Source organism: Delphinus delphis, chromosome 11 (assembly GCF_949987515.2).
Source record: "Delphinus delphis chromosome 11, mDelDel1.2, whole genome shotgun sequence".
Lineage (NCBI taxonomy): Eukaryota > Metazoa > Chordata > Mammalia > Artiodactyla > Delphinidae > Delphinus > Delphinus delphis.
This window is the reverse complement of record NC_082693.1, coordinates 88706244-88728884: the sequence shown is the minus strand read 5'-3', so window position 1 is coordinate 88728884 and position 22641 is coordinate 88706244. Positions and strand designations below refer to the sequence as shown.

General features: G+C 48.2%; 1 protein-coding gene across 1 annotated transcript in view; it reads left to right on the top strand.

Moving 5' to 3' along the window:
• LARGE1 (LARGE xylosyl- and glucuronyltransferase 1) overlaps window positions 1–22641 on the top strand; it is a 583936-nt gene that overhangs the window by 266319 nt on the left and 294976 nt on the right. Inside the window, exons 3-4 of the mRNA XM_060025562.1 lie at window positions 6422–6723; window positions 21511–21593. Coding sequence (XP_059881545.1) covers window positions 6422–6723; window positions 21511–21593 — 385 coding nt within the window. The remainder of the gene's footprint in view (window positions 1–6421; window positions 6724–21510; window positions 21594–22641) is intronic.

Genomic DNA, 22641 nt, shown 5'->3' with positions numbered 1-22641 from the left:
TTTACTCTCTGGGCATTTACAGAAGTTTGATACCCCTGTTTTAGGATAAGATTAAAAGGCTGGGTTTGAGATGGAATGTTTGAAATAGAATGAGAAGGGCTTCAAACATCAGGAGAATTGGCAGGCCCTGGTGACAGATTGTACATAGGGGGATTTTGCCGAATAAATGTTAGGGATGCGATGTTTTCATCGTGGGTAGAATGATGCAGGGGGACAGCCTTCCTGAAATCTGGGCATGAGTGCAGGATTGTGGTGTCCTTGGCCAGAAAGATCTAGGACTGTCAGCACTGGAAGGGGCTGGTATGAGCTTGCAACATGGCGGTCTCAGGGCTGGGGTCCCTGCCTCCATTAATGAGCCCCCCCCCCCAGTTCTGTCTGCAGTGGTGGCTATTACAGTGTGAAACGCCAGTACTCCAGAGAGAGTCAGTGCGCACAAACTGATTCAGATCATCACTTAGGACGTTTTGGATGCCAAGTCCCTAATCTCTGTCACCGTACTGCACGGAGGTTGATTTTCAATTTACCTTTTTTGTTCTGAATCTTAGCTGTTTTGATTCTTAATTCAGAGCATTCATCTCAAGTGGATTCAGAGATTCAAATCTGATGATAAATTCATGTTTGTTGAGAAGTTTGGGAGGGAGGAGGAAGATGTTGCCAACTGAGATTCTGAATAATGTCTTGTTTGACATTTTAAACTCAAAGTGGGCTGAACTGTAGATCAACACATATAGGCATTATGTGACACAGATGCACCTTGTGTACAAATACAGTGCAGATCTGGGGGGAAAAAAGAAACCTGGAAGGAAAGGTAATAGAAAAGCAAAGGTCAGGGGGGCTTAGAAATGAAGGATCCTATTCACTGTTGTCTTTATGTGTCCTGCCTCTGGGTTTGGTGGGGTGGGTTAGGGTGGGTGGGAAGGGGAAATTTGAGTATCTACTCTGATTAGGCCTGCTGCTAGGTAATAATGTACACACCCCGCTGTCTCCCATTTTACATATGGGGACAGTGAGTCACAGAAGTTAAGTACTTTGCCTAAGGTTAATTATTAGTAGGTGGCAGAACTGTAATTCAAACTCAGCTCTTTCTTATTCCAAATCCCATGCTTGGGATTTGGAATAATCTAGTCTTGCTTGCTGACTAGATTTGGAATAATCTAGTAATAATAATAATAATCTAGATTTGGAATAATCTAGTCATGCTTGCTGACTAGATTTGATTTGTTTTCTTTTCTTGGTTATCTCTCCCTCTTCCCCCAGCAATTAAGCTTATAATGAAGTCACTTTGTAAGTACAGTTGATCCTTGAATAATGCAGGTTTGAACTGCATGGGTCCACTACATGCAGATTTTTTTCAACTAATACGTGTACTATATGATCTGTAGTTGGTTGAATCAGCAGATGTGGAACCACAAACATAGAGGACCAACTCTAAAGTTATACGTGGATTTTCAGCTGCGTCGGGGATCCATGCCTCTAGCCCCCAGGTTGTTCAAAGTTCAAGTGAACTGGTAGTTGAAGGTTTGCTAGATCTATTTTTTTCATGCCTTTTTTTTTTTAAGCTCTAGATGCCAGTCCTTCCCTTCATCCTTCCTTGAAATGCTTGTTAAGTGCAGGCAGCGTGCCAGGCCCTGAGGACAGAGAGGCTGGGTACTGGGCAGTGGTACTCAGTGTGATCTACAGAGTGTTGTTGGTCTCTGTACTAGTCAGGGTTGTTCAGACAGACAGACAGACAGGGTGTGTGTGTGTAAAGAAATTTATGATAAATAATTGGTTCATGCAATTATAGAGATGGTCAAGTCCCATATCTGCAGGGTCAGTTTGCAAGCTGGAAACCCAGGGGAACCGATGATGTAATTCTAGTTGAAGGTTGGCAGGCTCGAGACCCAGGAAGAGCCAGCGTTTCAGTTCAAGTCCAAAGGCAGGGAAAACAAAACAATGTCCCGGCTCAGAGGTTGTCAGGCAGGAGGAATTCTCCCTTCCTAGTGGGGAAGGGTCAGCCTTTTTGTTCTCTTCAGGCCTTTGACTGTTTGGATGAGACCCACCGCATTAGGGAAGGCAATGAGCTTTACCCACTCGACTGATTCAAATGTTAATCTCATCCCCAAACACCCAGAATAAGTTTGACCCCATATCTGGACACCCCATGACGCAGTCAAGTTGACATGTAGAATGAACCATCACAGCCCCCAAACTGTTACTGGTCTTCAACAAGGTAAGTATGGAAGTTGGGGGCAGGCATGTCGAGAGCAGTTGGACGTGTGTCAGGCATGCGATCAGTGGAGCTTGTCTTGATGACTAGGGTATGGACCAGTTTGTTGAATTCACGTGAAGAATTGCATGTAGGGTAAGCTATGTATTAGGCATGTGTATTGGGCCAGCATTTTATCCAAGGTGGATTGGAGGGAAAAGCTTCTGTACTGCCAGTTTGAGAAGTAACTGCTGTGGGTTCAGTGGTTTCCATAGACGATACAGCCCCACGTGATGGGCTTTATAATGACGGCCTAGACACGAAGAAAGAGGAGCGTTCCTGGGAGAGACCAGGGCCCAGAAGCCAGCACAGAGATGTGCGGACCACTTCGAAGACGGCAGGCCTTGCACTGTCCTAACCCTGCCCCCACTACATCCCCCCAGAGGGTTAGGAAAAAAGGGGTCAGGAGCCAGAGAGATGTGTAGTCCAGGAACAAAAGCAGTAGGCAGGCTGAATGAGCTGTGAACATGGCAGGGCAACGGGCCCCACTGTCTTGACTTCCGGCCATGCAGCACTGGATGGGTCGGCTGGGTTAGAGATGCAGGGTCCATCTGTACACGAGCCCACGGCAAGTTAGAGCCGAGAGGTGCCCATCTCCAGGACACTCCCTTTCAGGAAGAGAAAGAGGAAGGGGCCAGCTCAAGGTGATGCACCTTGCAAACACACAAACCAGCAGTTCCGATTCTGCTGTTTATTGAGCCCTTCTTACATGCCAGGCACCGGGCACGGTACAGCATGTGGCTTTTTCCAACGTCCGCTCCCCCTCCTTGAGGCCTGGCTTTTATTATTTTATGTGTCTTCATTGGTGACTAATCTGTGGAGTTTTAAGGTAGAGAAAACACCTGCAAGTCTCTGAGAGCTAAGTTTGGTCGAAACCAGTTGGGATCTAAAGCAGGAAATGGACACAGGATACTGAGAGCATTTTCCCCCTCACTACCCTGGAATTAGGATTGCTTAGGGATTACATAATTATGCCTTTATAAGCACGTCATCAAAGAATTAGAATAAGTAAACTGGGGGGCTTTTGGGAGAGGAGCTAGAGGAAGTGACCGGACCCCCATGGGAAGGCTGCCTGCTCCTCCATGTAGCCTCTGCGTGAACTTTGACCTGCCTAAGGCTGAAGGAAAGAAGGTTCAGAGATGCCACATATCAAAGTAAGTGAAGGTTCGTTGGCCACTTTCTCCCACGTGCCACTCAGAGAACAGCCCGTGTTCAGAAAATGGACAGCGCTCAACACCCTAATTTACATCATCAACTCATCTTGCCCGTAATATCACCTGTCTGCACCCCTACCCCCCGACTGGGACAGGGGTTGCAGGAGCTAATCGACACCAAATACCGTCCAATGAGAGTTCAAGTGGTTGGTATTTCAGTATCTTACTTAAGCCTCCCCCATCACCCTTGCAAGGTTAGCGTTTCTCCTTGCATTTCAGGGAAGGGAAAACCAAAGCTCATAGCATTTAATCCCTCCAAAGAACAAATTCAGAGTTCCCATTTGTTGTATATTTTCCGGAGCTTCTGGGATCCTGGTGGGCTTCCAGAGCTTCCTGGGTTCCTTCCCAAAAGTCCAAGGTCCTTTCAGAAGCAAGAAGACCCCTCATGCTCCAGAGCAACTGTACCTCCAACTCGGGCCACACATTCAGGAGTTTGGCCACGTGCGGTCACAGAGACCTTGTTTCCAGTCGCCACAAGGGGAGCACGGCTTAAGCTTGTAGAGGCTCAGTTTCCTCATCTGTGATGGGGACACCGATTGCCACCTGCCTGTGCTGTGATAACCCAAGACATTGTCAGTGTGAACTGCCCAGCCCCTGCGCAGAGCCAGAGCAGCTGCAAAGCGTTAACTGCCCTGCCCACTGATGGAAGCTAGACTATCGTCCTCCCCACCCCTGCTTGAAGGGTCAGTGTTGGCTGAGAAAACACAATTGCTGTTGCTCCCTTCTCTTTTTCATTCTCAGTGGAACTAATTTGGTTTTACCAAACAAGGAGACAGGTTTCAAAAGCCCCGGTCAGCTTGTAATCAGCCAGCTTGGTAACAATGCAACCCTAATCAACCTGTGATTTCACATCTCCATACACTCGGCCTTGGCCTTAGGTCTGTGGTCCGGAGCAGTGGAATTCAGCGAGTCATATTTGCTGTGTTGATAGCAAAGGACCTGGGAGCTCAGGCGTTTAACCCTGAGGTGATTAAGAGGGAAAAAAGGAGTCGTGTTTGTGAAAACCCAGAAACATATCAAAGAGCCCTGGGCAGAGGCAGGCGCAGTAAGGCAGCACAGGTGAAACTCGCAGGGTGTAATTCATCACATTCTTTGATCCTCAAGTTTTTGTGAGTCACAGAGACTCCCTGGGACAGTTTTCAAGCTCAGTGGGGTCTGGGCAGGAAGGAGAAAAACTCCAAGTGTGGAAAAGAGTGTTTTTTTAGCAGGAAGCTGAGAGAGGGTAATTTTCTAGAGATGTGATTTTTGCTTGGTCTTCCTGAGGCGGCTGTGTTGTAGCTGGATCCTGGGATTTCTGCAGCATGAGAAGAGAGAAGGGAGAGTTTTGGGTATGTCTTGTGTCCCTGGGGCTCCTCAACAGTAAGCATGCATTGAGCACTTACCGTGTACAAGGAGTTATGCTAAATATCCTTGGGAGATGAGGTTTTTACATTAATAATTTTTAAATCCGTGGCCCTATATATAGTCTTTTATGAATCTGCATTTAAGGGGAGTGTGTACAGGCTCGGGTATAAGAGAGACCTGGGTACGAATTTTGATACCACTGGGTTCTGATTGTGTGACTTTGAGAGACCTACTTGTCTTCTCTGTGTATGATTGTTAAATAGACTGTTTCTGCCCTCAGTTTCATGATTATGCTCCTACTTTCTTCTTCCTTTTTGCACTTAATTATTCTATTCTCTTGTCATGGAACATGCATCCATGCTTCCAGCATTTATCATATATTATGATATGTTTCCACAAAGATAAGTAAGAGCCAGTTTTTGTCCTCGTTGAACACCCAATCTTCATAGGAAACATTTAGTAAAACAATTTACCAAATCCAGTGTGACAGGCACATATTTTTCTTAGTGCTGTGTACGAAATGCTGTTGGAATATGCTGATAGATATTTTATCTGCAAATTGAAGAAGGCTTCCCTTGGGAGGTGATGCTTCTGAAACTGGGTTTTGAAGGATAAATAGGAGTTCACATAGGAAGAACTAAATTAACTTAATCATTATTAATACTTCTTTATTCCTTCTCTTCTTTTTTCCTCTCCTCCACTTCGTCCTACTGCCCCCCATTCTCCTCCTTTCTCTCCTCCTCCTACTTCATATTCATGTTTTATTGCTAACAAGAATATCTACCTGGAAATGTGCCAAGTAGGGAAAAGAAGACAGTGCATTTAATTAGGAAAAATTATATTGTGATTGTCTTCTCTAAACAGCATGTTAGTTTTTTTCTTAATTGAAGTATGGTTGACTTACAGTGTTGCGTTAGTTTCTGGTGTCCAGCAAGTGATTCAGTTATACATATATATACATACTCTTTTTCATATTCTTTTCCATTATGGTTTATTACAGGATATTGAATATAGTTCCCCATGCTATACAGTAGGACCTTATTGTTTATTTTATATATAGTAGTTTGAATCTGCCAGTGGCAAACTCCTGCTAATCTCTACCCCCCCATCCCCTTTGGTAACCATAAGTTTGTTTTCTATGTCCCTGAGTGTCTTTCTGCTTCATAAATAAGTTTATATGTGTCATATTTTAGATTCCACATATAAGTGACATCATATGATATTTGTCTTTCTCTGTCTGACTTACTTCACTTAGTATGATAATCTCTAGGTCCATCCATGTTGCTGCAAATGGCATTATTTCATTCTTTTTATGGCTGAGTAATATTCCATTGTGTATATACCCCACATCTTTACCCATTCATCTGTTGATGGACACTTAGCTCTTGGCTGTTGTAAACGGTTAAACAGCATGTTTTTCATCACCACATTAAGTCATTCTGTTCTCAACTTTGTTCGCAGTTCAGTCTGGATGTGTGTTTATTTACAACGCATTTTCCACCGGCTTTTACTTCTAAATGGGACGGCAAAAGGAGCCATGGACGTCTGGAGTAGGGGTAGGGGCCCGTGGAGTTCTAGTCGGCTTTAACCCTTCCCGTTCTCTCCGCACCCGCAGATGGGAAGCCGGTGTCTCTGTCTCCGCTGGAGTCCCAGCCTCACAGCCCCCGGTACACGGCGTCCAGCCAGCGGGAGCGCGAGAGCCTGGAGGTGCGCGTACGCGAGGTGGAGGAGGAGAACCGCGCGCTCCGCCGGCAGCTCAGCCTGGCCCAGGGCCACGGCCCGGCCCACCGGCGCGGCAACCACTCGAAGACCTACTCCATGGAGGAGGGCACCGGCGATAGCGAGAACCTTCGGGCCGGCATCGTGGCAGGCAACAGCTCCGAGTGTGGGCAGCAGCCGGTCGTGGAGAAGTGCGAGGTAAAGAGCACCCGGAGCCTTCCAAGGTCCCAGTCCCCACGTGGCCCACACCCTCCCCTTGCAAATGCCGCCAGGAAGTGTGGCCAGGGACCTGGAGAGAGCTGGCATTCTTGGCTCAGGCCTGGGCCTGAATCTGGCTTGATCATTCACTCTGCTGAATGGCCAGGCAAATCGTTTTAAGCCTCTGAGCCTCAGTTTCCCCACCTGAAAAATGGGCATAAGGAGGCCTGCACCTGCAGAGATATTAAGAGCGGCACACAGAACCTGCTGCTTGTTTCTTTGCAGCTCATTTTGACACTCAGGATTTCTCTGCCTAGCTGTCATCCTGGGGGCCCCTGTTACTTAGCTTCCAGGGGGCATGGTGCACCTGGCCTTGAGGCCCTGTCGGGCAGTTCCCCTGGACCTCATTCGCACTTTATACACAGCTTCTGTAATTCAGAACCAGAGACTTGCTTATCTAAAGCAGTTCTTTGAACTTTTATAGCTTTGTATCATTTTCTCCCTTTTAGAGTATTTCTTAGTAACTCTTTGGTCGTTTGGAAAACTCCCACTCCCTCTCCCTCTTGCCCCTCATCCCACCCCCGGTTCATGCATCCATGCTTATGTGCAAGTGCAAGTGCACACACGTGTGCGCACACACACACGCACTCGTTTTCTGCTTCTTCCAGTCCCAGTGGAGAGGAATTAGAACCTCCCTGTTAAGAGCAAGCCCTTCTGGGACGGACAAACCTGAGTTCATTTCCCAGCTCTGGTGGTTTCTGTTGTGAGTGCTTGAGCAGGTTACCGAACCTCTCTGAGCTGCAGATGTGTCTCATCAATAAACTTTAGAAAACAATACCTGCTTCCTGCAGTATTTGTGAAAAGGAAATGGGATGGCCATATAAAGCCACAATTAGTGTCTGGTATATAGCATATTTTCAATTATGGGTAATTTTTGTTATTTTTAGTTAGATGCAGATATTACCCGCTGCTGGTTTATTCCATTTCCTGGCTACATTCTCAGAATGTTAGACTTCAGACGCCTTGAAGAGAAAACAGTTTGCAAACCGTAAGATGCTGTTCACATGAATGTGGTTTTTAGTGATATTGGTGATGCTGTGTAGTATGCCATAAGGGGATATGGGGCCTATTGAGTGACGTAGACTCAGTTCTATGCAAGGTCAGTGGTCAGGGAGATTTTGGACTGGAATGGTCAGGGGGAGCCCCTGAGGATAATAGGATTTCTCATGGATTCCCAAGCCTGGTTAAAGTGTGGGCTGGTGGAGAGGCAGAGGAAGGTAGATGGAGGACATCCAACAAGGAGTGTATGTGTGAGTCGGAAAAATATGCAGCGAGGTGCTGTCAAGCAGGAAAGGATTCAGAGCTCAGTGAGTTGCTCGGTCAGGCGAGCACAGAGAACCTGGGCAGGGAAGCGGGTGCTGTATAGTCATCACTCATCCAACAAATATTTACTGAGCCTCTATTATGGGTCTCACAGTGTTCTCTGTGCCGGGAAATAACAACGGTTGAAAAAGAGACAAAACTCCCTTTCTTCTGGTTCTTATGTTTTGAGGTGGGAAGTGAGGAAGCGATTATAAACAAAGAGCAATTCGTACTATTACCAAATCCAGGTTTGGCTGCTCGCTGCCCCTAAGCCAGTAATTCGAGAGGCGAGTGTCAGGAGAAATGAAACGTGCTTTAAACAGAAGAGCTGGCGATCTGGGGAGAAGGTGGACTCATGACCTGAGACCAACTCGGAAGATTCTGCTCAGCCAGGGCAGTTCCTAAAGGGGAAAAAGGGGGAAGAATCTCAGTGAATCACTGAGGCAGGAGGCTGGATTCTGCATCATTCTCCATGGCATGCAGACGGGCTGACTCTTCCTTCAGATGTTACGTTGCCTGCGTGATCTACCTGCAGGATTCTTAGGGGGGCTGTTAGGGGTAGAGAGCTAGTCATTTTTTAACTGCTTCATTCTTCATCCTTGCTTCTTTTTATATAAGAAAAGAATCAACAGGTTAGGCAAGGCGTGGCGTGCATGCAGGAGAGCATACGTCAGGAGTTAGGTTCAATTGCCTAGTGATCTCATTCCTATAATTAGGTTCTGACTACATGCCAGGCCCAGCCTCATTTAACCTTCCACAACCATTGCCAGTGGCCTGTGTAATGGAAGATCTCTGTGTTGCATCTTTGGGGACTTAGCAACTTTAACAGATTCCCTTGGTCTAGGCTGGTCTGGGATGGCCCCTAATTTGGGAATCTTCTTTCCCTGCCTGGGTGAAGGCTGGTTTGATTTCTTACAGGTTCTGTGCTCTCAGGTTATGGTCATGGCATCAGTTTAGAGTGTTGGCTGGCCCAGAGGGAGGAACTTCTTTTCTTCGAGTGTGTTTACATTATTATGACTCAGGCTGACTTAAACCATCAACTACGATCAAGGAGGTGAAAAATAGAAAAGGAAAAGGAAAAAATGGGAGGACATAAGTGGAACAGAGGGAGAACACAGAGGATTCCTCTTCCTGCTGTAGTCTCTGTGGCCATTGTCTTCCCCTGCTCAGCTTTCTGAGATACACACATCCTATTGATATTTCTAAAGAGGGCTTCTGTCCCGAGCGCCCCACCAAATAGTGTGGGCAAAGACCACTGGCTTTCAAAGTGAGAGACAGGAGCCCAATTCTGGTTCCCTCTCCATACCTTGATGGCCATGTGGCACTGAGCAAGTTACATCACTTTTCTGTGTGTTGGCTTCTTCGTTTGTAAGTTATGGATTAAAATCAAGTTCCTGCCTCAGACTATTTCAGTGATGACCGTGGATATTAGAACTTTAGGCAAACAATAGCATAGTTGGGTTAGCAGTTGATTTCACTGTGATTTATCACACAATCCCAAGTTAATGGTGGCTTTGCCTCTTATTTCTGTTTACATGTAAGAAGTCTGGAGCTGTTGGTGTAGGGATATTCCTGCCTGGATGCAGGCTTCCTTTATCTTTCACCCAGCTGGCATGACTGGCATTCTCAAGGTCATCTCATGGTCTTTAATGACTCTCAGAGCTTCAGCCCTGTCATTCACATTCCAGCTAGCAGGAAAGAAGCAGCGTTAAGGTGGGGCGTATCAGCTTGCTTTAAGCACACGTCTCAGAAATTTCACAGTCAGTTCCTTTTGGAACACATTGGCAGAACTTCATTTAGCTGCTACCTTTAGCTGCCACCTAGCTGCAAGGGAGCCTGGAAAAGATAGATTTTCTTTAAAGAAGCCATGTTCTTTGTTAACATTTTGGAGATTTGCTCCTAGAGAGAAGAGATATTATGGTTACGGTGCATGTTCTCTGTCAAATGAGTAGTTACCGAACTCGGTTATACATTAGAATTATATACCAAACATGCATTTTCATGGGACCCACCACAGAATCTACTGATTGAGAATCTCTGAGAATAGGGCCCAAAATATAAGTATTAAAAATATGTATCCCAGTGATTCTGGGATCGTGGAAACTGTTTGGAAACCACTGCTTTAAGGGACAACGAAAATAAATGATGGGGTTCACTTTATCCTTGTGCTCTTTGAGAGATAAAGACCCCGAGCTTGTTAATTTTTACTATAACTTATTTTTTAGTCTTTTGCACCTGAGAATTAGGTTTTGTCCATTTGTTTATCTTCTCTTTGTGCGTTTTGATAATGTTATGTCTTAGACCCTTAAAAAGTTATGTTTTGGTGGACTTCACCTGTGATGAACCCCAGGTCCTGTTCGAGCTTTCATAGATGAATTAGAAAGTCCTGACCCGCTTGCATCTTATCTCAGTGTGGTCTACTCTGGGGGCACACGTGCCCTGAGATGCTGTCTTTATACCCATCAGCAATGTGCTTCCTCGGTTTCCATCGCTTGGCATATTTAAAGAATTTTGGGAAAATGCCATAGAGGCTGATGAGAAATGTCAGTCAGTGGAGTCAAAATAGAATCCTCCCTTCATGGGAGCACTTGTGGTTGCAAGTGCTGAAGGTGGTCCTGACACGCTGTCAGTGCACAGGGCCTCGTCACCAAGGACGTTGTCATTGTATCTGGTTGTGCTGTAACTTCTCTGGGCTATGACAAGTATTTCTGAAAACCCTTCTGAGATGATGCCCGGGCTGTCAGCTGAGATATTTGGTGATAGAAATCAGGGGCCTTTGCCAGTCCTTGTGCCCTCTTGTTGTTTTCTAATGGTGTGGCCTTCAAGGAGCTGCCCATTTCATTCTTGCACATATCTGTTGCCAGGACAATGCTGCTTCCGTGAGGGGCTGGTTTCTTTGTGCCTTTGGGACTTGGAACAGGATGGTCCTCTTTGATCTCCGCTTCTGCCTCTGTGTGTACAGATGTGTGCTGCAGTTCTCTTGCATTTCTCGTTCTGGTCTATTCTGGGAGTCAGCTTATGGTACAGCACAGAAATCACTGAACTGGAGTCCGAATTTCTAACCAGGAATGTTTACTTTGCCGCTCACTAGCCATGTGACCTTGGGCAATTCAGTTACCCTCTTGGAGTCTATTTCATTATCATGAAATGAGAATAATAATGTGCTCTTCCCTATGCAGCTGTGAGGATGAAATGAATGAGACAGCAGGTGGGAAACTGACTTTGTATGGGTTTCACATAGACTTATCATGGATATTCTAGTTCTCAGTTGCTGCCTAACAGATCACCTAGAACGTAATGGCTTGAAACAATGCCAGTCATTTTATTAGCTCTCCTGGTCTCTGTGGGTCAGGGATTTGAGAAGGGTTTAGCTGAGTGGTTCTGGTCTGGGGGTGGAGGGGGGACTCATGCAATTTCTTGGTGGCTGCAGCTGGAATGGTGAGGACTGAAGCAATGGGCGCTGGCCCAGCATCTCTCTTCCCTGTTGTGGACTCAGGGTCTCTCCATGTGGTCTCCCTCTGTGGCTCGTTTGGGCTTCCTCACTACATGGCGGCTCCGGAACAGTCACCTGCTTCCATGGCAGCCGATGGCTTTAAGTACAAGTATCCCAGTGAGCAAGGCAGAACAGAGGCACTTTTTTTTTTTTTTTTGCGCGGTACGCGGGCCTCTCACTGTTGTGGCCTCTCCCGTTGCGGAGCACAGGCTCCGGACGCGCAGGCTCAGTGGCCATGGCTCACGGGCCCAGCCGCTCCGCGGCATGTGGGATCTTCCCGTACCGGGGCACGAACCCGCGTCCCCTGCCTCGGCAGGCGGACTCTCAACCACTGCGCCACCAGGGAAGCCGCAGAAGCACTTTTAATGACCTGGCCTCAGAAGTCACATAGTGTCGCTTTTGTTGACAGTGTAGTCTGTTAGTTGAAACAGTCACAAAAGCCCACCCAGTTTGAAGGGAGAAGGAGCACACATCTCATCCCTCAATGGGAAGAACGTCAAAGAATTAAAACAGCAACAGTTGATATTGTTATTATGAAAAGCCAGGTGAATGGTACTGTCTGATGTCAGACCACCCCTTGAGGAAGTATCTCTTTCCTTCTCTTCCGTGCTTTGAACTTCATTCAAAATGAAATAGTAATGTAATAGTAATAAAAGTTAACATGTATTGAGCCCTGAAAGTGTAGGCGACACCATGCTAAAGCTTACATAAAATATCTCATTTAATCTGCATAGCATACTTTCTTCCTTTTATAAATTAGAAAACTACTGCTGAGAAAAGTTAAATAATTATTGTAAAGTCGCACTGTCTGGAAGAGGTGGAGCTCTCACATTTAAACCTTGGCCGTTTGCTTCCTAGAACCTGTGCTCTGAACCACTGTGCTGGACACTTCATAAATTAGAGCTGCTGGGACCCGTGTTCCCATCAGCTCAGAACTGCAGTCCTTATTCTGTGCCTGGCAGATGCCTCACCTCAGAAGGCTTCAGGGTGACAGTCACGATATGGAGGTCATCTTTCACCTTGGGGGCTGGCGCAGCCCTATGAGGGTAATCATTCCTCTGTAGGTCTAAGCAAGGATCTGTCTGTTCTTTAAAAAGAAGTTGGGTTGTTTTAAAGTGCCCGGCGGATTGTGACCACGTTTGTCAGCTCAGTGGGAGTTTACCGTTTTGCTTTGGGTTTTATGTTTATAAACCTTGACACCTCTTACCTGCGTTTTCTGGACCCATAACAAACCTCCAAGAATTTTGATCTACCTCTTTGTTTTGACTTCACCTTCAAGGTCTTTCCATAATCACTCCACAGTGGAAGGGTTTGCCCGCAATCTTTTCATACATCACGTTGCTGTTGAAAGATACTCTTACGGCATTTGGATACACATTTCATTAGGTTCATATGTTGTCTTTGGGGCTCCTCAAAGGATGTAAATCTACTAAAATATCCTTGCTAAATGTCAGGCCCTGGAACTAGGGGATGTTGTACTGGAAGGTACCTAGTAGGACTTCTTCTGCAGTGATTTTCAGGAACCCTAACTCTCAGTGTGGTCTTTTGGGTACCTTCCTTGAGTGTATTAATTATTTATTGCTTCAGGGCAAGTTATTACCAAAACTTAGCAGTTTAAAACAACATGCATTTATCATCTCATAGTTTCTGAAACTTGGGAATCTGAGAGCAGCTTCGTTGGAGATTGAGGCTCCAGATCTCTCCTGAGGTTGCAGTTAAGACATCTGCTGGGGCTGCATCAGCTATAGGCTCGACTGGGGCTGGAGCCTCTGCTTCCAAGCTGGCACACTGGCCCAGCTGGGGCCTCACGTCCTTAAGACTGCTTGAGTGTTCCCCTGGTGTAGCAGCTAGCTTTCCCCAGAGGAGGTGATCCAGCAGAACAAGGCAGACACCACAGTCTTTTTTATGATCTAGCCTTGGATGTCACGGACCATTACTTCTGCTAAGTTCGACTGGTCACACAGACTCACTGATACAATGTAGGAGGGGCCGCACGGGGCATGGTTCTCAGCTGGCAGGGATCTTTGGGGTCAGTCTTGGGCTGGCTTCCGCACCACGGCCATGGCAAGGGGCCCTTTCTCTGGCAGCCTCCTGGCTGTGCTTACCCCGAAGCAGGGCTGCCTTGATCTGCTTTATCTATTGTGCCCTCTTGTAAAACTTCCTTTGAAAATGTGCCCTTAAGAACAATGACAACAAATAAAGATGCAACCCTCACTTTTTTTTTTTTTTTTTGCGGCATGCGGGCCTCTCACCGTTGTGGCCTCTCCCGTCGCGGAGCACAGGCTCCGGACGCGCAGGCTCAGCGGCCATGGCTCACGGGCCCAGCCGCCCCGCGGCACGTGGGATCCTCCTGGACCGGGGCACAAACCCGTGTCCCCTGCATCGGCAGGCGGACTCTCAACCACTGCGCCACCAGGGAAGCCCCGGTTGTAAATCTTCATGTGTGTGATAGCCTGCTCCCTCCACTGGAGAAGCCGACTGTGAACTGGTCATGAAGGACTTTGAACTAGGATGCCGTCTGGCCCTTTCTCACCCCCACCACTACCTCCCTGGCCCATTTCATCTCCAGCTTCCTGTGCCGTGAAGCACACCCAGAGATGGAGTTTCACATGCTGACCATCTGTGAAGGCATGTCCATGGGGCCAGCCACTGAGGATGCCGTGGGAGGGTCATTGGCTGCAGCTGCCCCGGGAAGGGGCCGGCCCTCAAAAAGGCAGCTCTTGGCAAGGAGGCTGTTCCTAGCAAGTGGGGCAACGCACACCTCATGAAAGGGGCCTTAGGCAGCATATCACGGAGTCCACCGCACTTGGGTTATTGCAGTAGCTTCCTGACTATTCTCCCTGCTCCCCCCTTTCGTGCTTGCTCCTCCCCACCCCCAGGTATGCGCACACTCAGAGCATCTGTTCTTAACTGGCGGTTTTTTGTGACCCTTTTAAAAGTTAAGTCAGATTGTGCTGTTTCTCGGCTTTGAACCCTCCAGTAGCTTCTCTCCTCACACGTAGGAAAAGCCGAGTTCTTAAGGGTGCCTGGGAGCTCTAGGAGAGCTGCCTCACGGACTCCAGCTTTCCTCCCTGCCGTCTTTCCCAGGCTGCCTTTCCACAGCTCCCTATTCCACAGGCGGCTGCCTGGTACCTCAGGGTTGTTTCCGCTGCCTGGGACACTCTGCCTGGACACCCAGAGGCCTCATTTCCTGACCTACGTCCGATTTTTGCTCCAGTGTCACCTTCTCAGGGAGAGTTGTCCGGACAACCCCACTTTAAAATCTTAGCCCTTCTCACCAGCTGCCTATCCACGTGCCGCTCTTCCTCCCCTGCTTAATTTTTCTTCCTAGACTCATCATCGTCTAGCATTCTATATAGTTTAATTATATATGCCTTTGTTTGTTTATTTTCTATGTCACCCCCAAGTGGAACGCCAGCTCCCGTGATGGGGGGCAAAGATTCAGTCTCCTTCACTTGCTGCTGTATCCCCAGCAGCTACAGTTGAGCCTGGTACATCGTAGGTGCTCAGTCCACGCTTGTAGAATGATTGAGTACTTGGCAAAGGTGTGTAGACTTTTGGGGTCAGGCCGGTCGTCCATTGGCCCCATAGATGGGATTGTGATACATGTCAACTGTGCTGGGTACGGGGCTATATTTAGACAACCCACCTGCCCCAGGCATGGGTTTACCCTAATAATTAAACTCTTCTCAACCCACCCAAAAATCAGTCTCACCCTTTCACATGTCTTCCACAAAATACTTGGGTTTCTGATTCCTCAGCTTATCATGCTCTTCATAACACAAGAAAACCCACCCTAAAGCAGACCAGGAATATGCCGGTGGGGATGCTGGGAGATCATTCCCTTGTTGTCCATTGATTGGGCCTTGGCCACGGAGGACGCAGTCACCACCCCCTGGAGGGTTGGCCCATCCCGTCCTCTCACCGGGCCCTGTAGGCCCTGCGTTCCACCTGCCCCCTTGCGCAGCCCCTGATGACTTGGCTTCCATTATAGTTGGAAGGGGTCTCCTTCTGTTTTCTACAGGGTTGAAATAATTTTGTCTTCTGGGTCGGTGGATCAGTATTTTGAGGGAATAGACAGAATTCGGTCAGTGGTTTCCCAAGAGAGTAGAGCCTGGGCAGTTTGTAAGATTATTTTAGGTGGCACGTTAGCAATATATTTTTAAAAATTTAATAGTTAACATATGTGTGTTACTGAGCCGAGTTGTGTGGGTCGAATGGCAGGAGTCTGAGTTCTTCCACCCCTTTGCCGCTGACTGGCTGAGGCCTTGTACCAGTTACTCATTTGCTCTCGCTTCCTTCCTCTTGAATTTTGGAAAATCCTGGGTATTAGGAAAGCTCTGTATATAGAACTTCTAAATCCCTCTTTTTATAAAGGAGTCACTGAGGACCAGAGAGGTTAGGTCGTTTGCCCAAGGGCACCCAGGTGGCCAGAGGCAGAGCTGGGCCACTGTCCTGATTTCCAGGGCTTTGCTTTTGCGCAGGAGAAGCTGCGTCCCGTGTTCTCTTCCCCTGGCCTTTTCGTCACCCTGGAAGAGTCGTAAATTCCAAGGTGCTGGGAGAATGAGGTGGCTGTGCGGGAGCAGTGCCTCTGCTTGTCTTGTAGAAGCGGGATGGTGCTTCCTCTTGGGAGAGTATCGGAAACAGATTCTGCGAAGACCTCTCCTCCTCTCCCAACATAGTCACAGCTGACATCTGTGGAGTGTTTAACCGGAGACACTCTTCAAAGTGCTTTACGCACAGAGCAGTTCTCAGGCGGAGTCCCTGGACCAGCAGTAGCGGCGTCATCTGGATTCGGGGGATCCTCAGGCTGCTCTCTGAACCTCCTGAATGGGGAACTCAGGAGGAGGGGCCCAGCGCTCTATGTTAGCGAGCCCTCCAGGGAGTCTGATGCACGTTAGACTTTGAGGACCACTTTCCCTCAGCAACCCCTTGAGGGTAAGTAGTATGATGTCCCTGTTTTACAGACGAGGAGGTTAAAGCCACGGGATGATGAACACCTTCTCGTTATGCTGTGTATGCAGTCGGTCACATGAACGAGCATCAGTTCAATAGTGCACCTACTTGCACTTACTTGTCTGATCCCCCCAGCTACACAGTGGAGTGTCTACCTTGATCTCCATTTTACAGGTGGGCCAGTGAGGCTCAGGGATGTTAAGCGACTGCTCCAAGGTCACACAGCAACTCAGCTTTGAAGTTATGGCTTGGACCCAGGTCTCTTCACTCTCGTTGGGTTTTCCCAGCTAACTGGCTCCTGCCTCTGTCGCCAGCTGTGTGCCTCTCCCTGGCTGCCATGGGAGCATCTGTCCTCTGGGAGGTCCTGCCTCTCCACCCCCTGTTCCAGCAGCTGCAGTCCAGAATCTGGGCCGAGCCTGACTCCCCCAGCCCCTCCGCACATATGCCAGCGTTTAAATAGGTTTCCCCTCCCACTCCCAAAGGCTCCCCGTTATGAGATGCTTTCACTGCGTTGTGCCCCCAGGCAGAATGCCTGGCCTTCAGGGTCGCTGCTCATGGGGTCGCTGGTAGACACGTGGCTGGCTGGAGTGTTGATTAGTTCTGCCCTGTGGGGATTTCTTCCTGTTGGGGGGCAGTTCTCTTTCGGGTTACATGGAGACTGGCAAGCACACAGTTATAAATCCCTGCTAACCTTGAATAGCCGCAGTGAGTATTGCCCTGGTCTCATTACTAGAATGCCCTCTCTTCCTGGAAGCTCTCCCTGCCTCTGCTCGGTCTGGGGTGCTGCTGGCTACTCTAGGGGCAGGGACGCCGAGCTTGCCACCACAGAAGCCTCTGCAGTCCCTGCTGGGGTTGTCTGGTTGACTCTTCCTCTCTCTTCACTTGACCCGGGGGATGAAGGCTGATTGACGTTTTGATCCTTTGAGCCCAGCACAGTGCCTGGCACATCAGTCTCCAAAAACACTCTGCTCATGTCTGAATTCTTCCTGCAGGCCCTAAAAGTAAAGGTCACTCACTTGACCCCAGTGGCATCAGGAATGAGAGCTTAGCTCTGGCACTCTAACCTGTATCTTTGGGTGCAGGTTGCAGCGCTGTAAGTGAGCAGGAAGCTTTACTGGCTTCCTTAGAAAGAGCCTTGTGGTCCCTGTGTCTGAGAATTTTGTATAGAGCCGTAAAATTTTGTTTTAAGTAAAATTTTTTTTTTTTGGCCGTGCCACACGGCTTGTGGGATCTTAGTTCCCTGACCAGGGATCAAACCCCGGCCCCAGCAGTGAAAACACTGAGTCCTAACCGCTGGACTGCCAGGGAATTCCAGAGTGCCTTAAAATTTCTAACTACAATTTATCCATTCTCAAGTTGCTCTCCTGCCTTGTTTTATTTTAGATATATCAGTGATATATCTGTGGATGCCCCAGAATCATCTGTGGTTCCCTTCCAGCCACCAGGACAAATGGGGTGCTAGGGAGGATCACTGGAATTTGGTCTGGTCTTGGCAGGAAACGGGGGGACGCTCACAAAAGAGGTGGAGAGGGTTTAATGCAGGGTTAGGGGGAACCAGCGAGGGTGGTACAGCTCCCACGAGGGAGTCACTGCGACCCCTGGGCCCGAGAGGTGCAGGCAGGAGGCCCTGTGGAACCCAGCAAGAAGTGGACATAAAGAGGGGGGCCTTTGGACTCCCACTGGGGTCTCCCATTGACCAAACTCAACCAGGAACCAGAAGCAGGAGGAACCCAGTTAATTTGGTCCAAAAAAATCAGGCTCTTGGGGCACAGAGCCGGTTGGAGAAGCTCAGAGAGTGAGCCTAGAGGAGCAGAGAAGAGCATCATCACGCTACTTGCAGACTTTTTGACCAATAAAGGCAAGTATGACACCTACCAAGTATAGGGCAGAAGTGGACCAGTGGTCACAGAATGTGATGTTTAGACCCTTCCCTTTGGGAGTCGGAATGTCCATGTATCTGTGACCATCTTTAAGCCACCACACTGAGAAACATGAAAACCTGGACTTCATAGCTTCAGACCAGAAAGTTCTCATGGTAGGACCATGTGTGCACCCCTGCTCTTTCAAGGAACCTTCATCCCTGTTCCCGGACTGTCTCCGCTCCTACCCCAAGCCCTGCCTCACTCCTGCCGTTCACTTCTGCACCCACAAAATTTGGGACCACCCCGAACTCTTCCCGGCGCGTGTTCGTGACACTCCAATTTTCTGCTTTCCTGGGTAGCAGCGCTCTGCCGCAGCGGCTCCCGAGGATGAATTTATTCATGGTGGCAGGTGTACTGGATGAAACTAAAGAGATTGGAAAATTATGTAAAATGTTTGAGAATGTGCACGCTCGTGCTTACATTTAATGGGCCCATTTGAAAACGTCCCTGAACCCTGAAGCCAAGACAGAGTTTGACATCTCGCGGAGGCCAGGTGTTTAAATATTTGCAATTCCAAAGAGCCTGATTCAGCATGCTTTTACCATTCTCATCCCCGCCCTGCTTATGTCTCCTCTGTGCAGGCGTTTCCCTATCCGTTTCCTTCATGATTTAAACTGTGACAGTTGCATCCACATTACAGGCTTTGATTCCGAGTCTTTTGGAGATATTATCCGGAGATAAGCGGGGCTGTCATCATTTTACAGGTGGAGAAGTTGAGACGTGCAGAAATGAGTTTGAGAAAGGTGGCTTTGGTGCCCCGTGAGATCTTAGCCTCTCCCACCCCCTCCGCATCCCGAAAACCTGGACCTTTTGCACAGCATCATTGTCTCGGTGGCCTCCTGTGCATTGTAGGGTGTTGAACGGCATCCCTGGCCGCCACCCACCGGATGCCAGTAGCCCTGCACACCCCCAGGAGTGACAACCAAAAATGAGTCCAGACGTGGACGCCCGTTCTGGGGGAGGCAGAGGGGAGTAAATTAGCCCCTGTTGAGAACTACGGCCTCCCAGCAGGGTATTTTAAGATCTTGGGCATAGGAGATTGTTAATTGGTCTGAGATGGGGCCGGGGCACAGGGTGTATTTTTTAAATCTTTTGTGTGTTGCTGATGTACCACCAGCAGGGTGAAGAATCTCTTTTGCAGAATTCAAATCCCATCTCTCAGCCTGTTTCTTGATCTATAATACTGAAATAGTAACACTGTACTTGCCTTGTACAACTAAATCTGGCAATCTGTGTGCTAAGTACAGTACCTGGAATGTAATAATTTGCTCAATAAATATTAGCTCTTAGTGTGGTGATTATTCGTCTCCTTTATCTTCCCTTGTCCTCCTTCTTGATCCCCAGGTATAAGTCTGGAGGAGGGACCCTGTAGCCCTGATCCAGGAGTCTGGGTTTGTGTATTGAGTGTGGGGTTGAACATGTCAGGGAGCCAAGGGCACAGAAGATGGGTCAGACAGGGTAGGGCCTGGTACACAGGGCGGAATGGGGTTCTTCAGGACGGGGAGAGGGGCAGGTGCAGGGGTGAGAGGCTCTGAGAATCCCACAGCTGCGGGTGAACCCATGATTTCAGGATTTCTCGCAATGAGGATCTGGGTGACGCTGAGGTTCCGCTCCTGGCATTGAGAGTGGGTGGCCAAGGTGCAGTGAAGCTCACTGGAGTTGAAGCGGTCTTGGAAGTGCATTCCAGGCTCTTGGCTGGTTTATCCTTGAGGTGGTTAAACTTCCCTTGGTGATGTCCGGAGGCACGGTGCTGGAGGTAGGTCTGGGGAAGCCTGTGTGGCAGTGACCAGGACGTCAGAACTGCACTGCAGTTGGAAGTGGCTCATGAGGATAGCAGAGAGTCTGGGAGCCGTGCCCTGGGAGGAAGGGCCACGTGTGTGGTTCTGAAAACAAAGAGGCACCTATCAAGACCTCTCCCTCGAATTTCAGTATTGGACGCCCTGGGGAACATATTGGTTCTGCAGTACTCCCAGGACAGAGCAGGGCTGGAGTGGGTGTTAGTAGGCAGGTTTCAATTCGAGGGAGGCTGTGCTTTGGTAAAAGGACAACATGGAGAGGCAGGAACGCCCCGTTTCTTTCAGCTGTTCTGAGAGAGGCTGGGCAACTTCCTAAAGGGGATGCCCTAGGGCAGTACTTTCCAATCTTTGTCAGTGTGGCTCAAACAGAGGATGATAATTGTGTAGTACAAGGAGGTGAATAGGAAAAATTGCTGGCAGCAGAGGGCAGCCAAGCCTGAGGGGTAGACCTGCCTGGTAGCCTGGAGATCTCACTTGAAGAGATGAGTGTCTTCATCGCCTGTCATTCATTTCACGGCACACCAAGGTGCCAAGTCACCCCGTTTGGGAAGCTTAGCTCTTGAGGACGTTTTTGTCATGAGTGGACTGCAGTGTGCTGTATTTCTGCACGTGGCATAGTTCCCTTCCGTGACATCCTGCAGGATACGTGTCATGCCCCTCGTGTTACAGCGATTGGTTAATGGACAGACTGGGGCCCATGCTCTCGAGTGCTTGGATGAGATGACCCATCCTCGTCCCATTGATTCTGCCAGTCTTCAGTTCCTTGAATGGCATCCCAGCTGGGGCCAATAGGTGTTTGTTGGTCCCTTTGCTCTGTTATCAGGTTACCCCTGACCTGAGACATCTCGTGAGAACGTTTCCCAAACTCTGAGCCACCACGTCTCTGTCTGAGATCCCCGATTGTCAGGTCATCCTTTCAGGGCCTATTACTTTCTCTTCTCTTGTTACCAGTTGTCACGGTCTGCAGACATGGGGGCACGGGACTCACTGTTTACCTATTCAAGCCAGTTGCCATTTCTCTCATCCCCAAAATGTAATTGAAAAGAGCCTTAATGGTTTCCAAATGATGATAGCTCCATAAACCGATTAAAAAGGCCTTCATGAAACTGTCTCGAGTTATTCTTCACAGCTGCCGCCAATGCTTTTTGTGTCCCAATGATCCCAGCAAGAAATAAGGGCACTTTTTCGTGCGGTCCAGAGCGCCAGCAAAGTCCTCTTCCTCCATCTAACTGCTCCCCCTGCTTTCTTTGCTTCCCAGACAATCCACGTTGCCATTGTCTGTGCCGGATACAACGCCAGCCGGGATGTTGTCACCTTGGTGAAGTCTGTCCTGTTTCACAGGTAAGCGTGACTGTTGTCCTCTGCGGGCTCACGTGTGTAGCTGTCAGCCTGTGCCTTTCCTCCAGGAAGGGTTAAATAAAAGCAACATTTCTCATCAATCATTTAAGCTGCCATGAAAATGTAATTATTGTCTGAAACCCCGGGGAGATTATCATGTTAATAATGTTTAACAGCAGTGATGAGGGGCCCTCTCGCAATGTTTAGAATTGTAGCTCTTAGACCTTAAGGGACCTTCAAAGACACTCCAGATTTGCTACTTCAGTTTCTTCATTGCCTTCCCCTACCTGACACTCACCATACCTCCATTGACACTTCCCTGTTGACAAGTTGCGTTATGGACTGAATTGTGTCCCCCTAAATTTTATCTGTTTGAATCCCAAACTCCAGGGCATCAGAATGTGATTGTATTTGGAGATAGGGCCTTTCAAGAGGTAATTAAGTTAAAATGAGATCATATAGGTAGGCCCTAATCCAGTATGACTGAGGTTTTTATAAGAAGAGAAGATGAGGACAGAGGGACAGCCATTTACAAGCCAAGGGGAGAAACCTTAGAAGAAACCAACCCTGCTGACACCTTGATTTTGGACTCCTAACCTTCAGAACGAGAGAAAATAAATTCCAGTTGTTTAAGGCACACAAGTTCGTGGCATTTTGTGATGGCAGCTCTAGCAAGCTAATACAGGATGCTTATTCTATTCCAGTGTAGCCCATCCCACCTCCGGGTGTTTCTGACCATTAGACAGTCCTGCCTTATATCAAACTGAACTTTTCCAACTGGTAGATTGTGTGATGAAGTCCATTGGTGCTAGTGCATCACCGTGGAGACAGTCATACAAAGAATGGATTCCTCTTCCACCTGGAAATGACAGTCCCTCCTGAGTCCTCTGTTCTCCAAGTTAAGCTACGGCCATTTGCTTTCATAATGCTTTTTCATGGCACTTTTCTTCTGTCCCCTCACTATTTTGATTGATATCTAGTTATGTTCAGTGTATCCAGAATTGGGCCTACAGCTGCAGCCAGTGTCCTTAGGCTCTGCTCTAACTTGCTT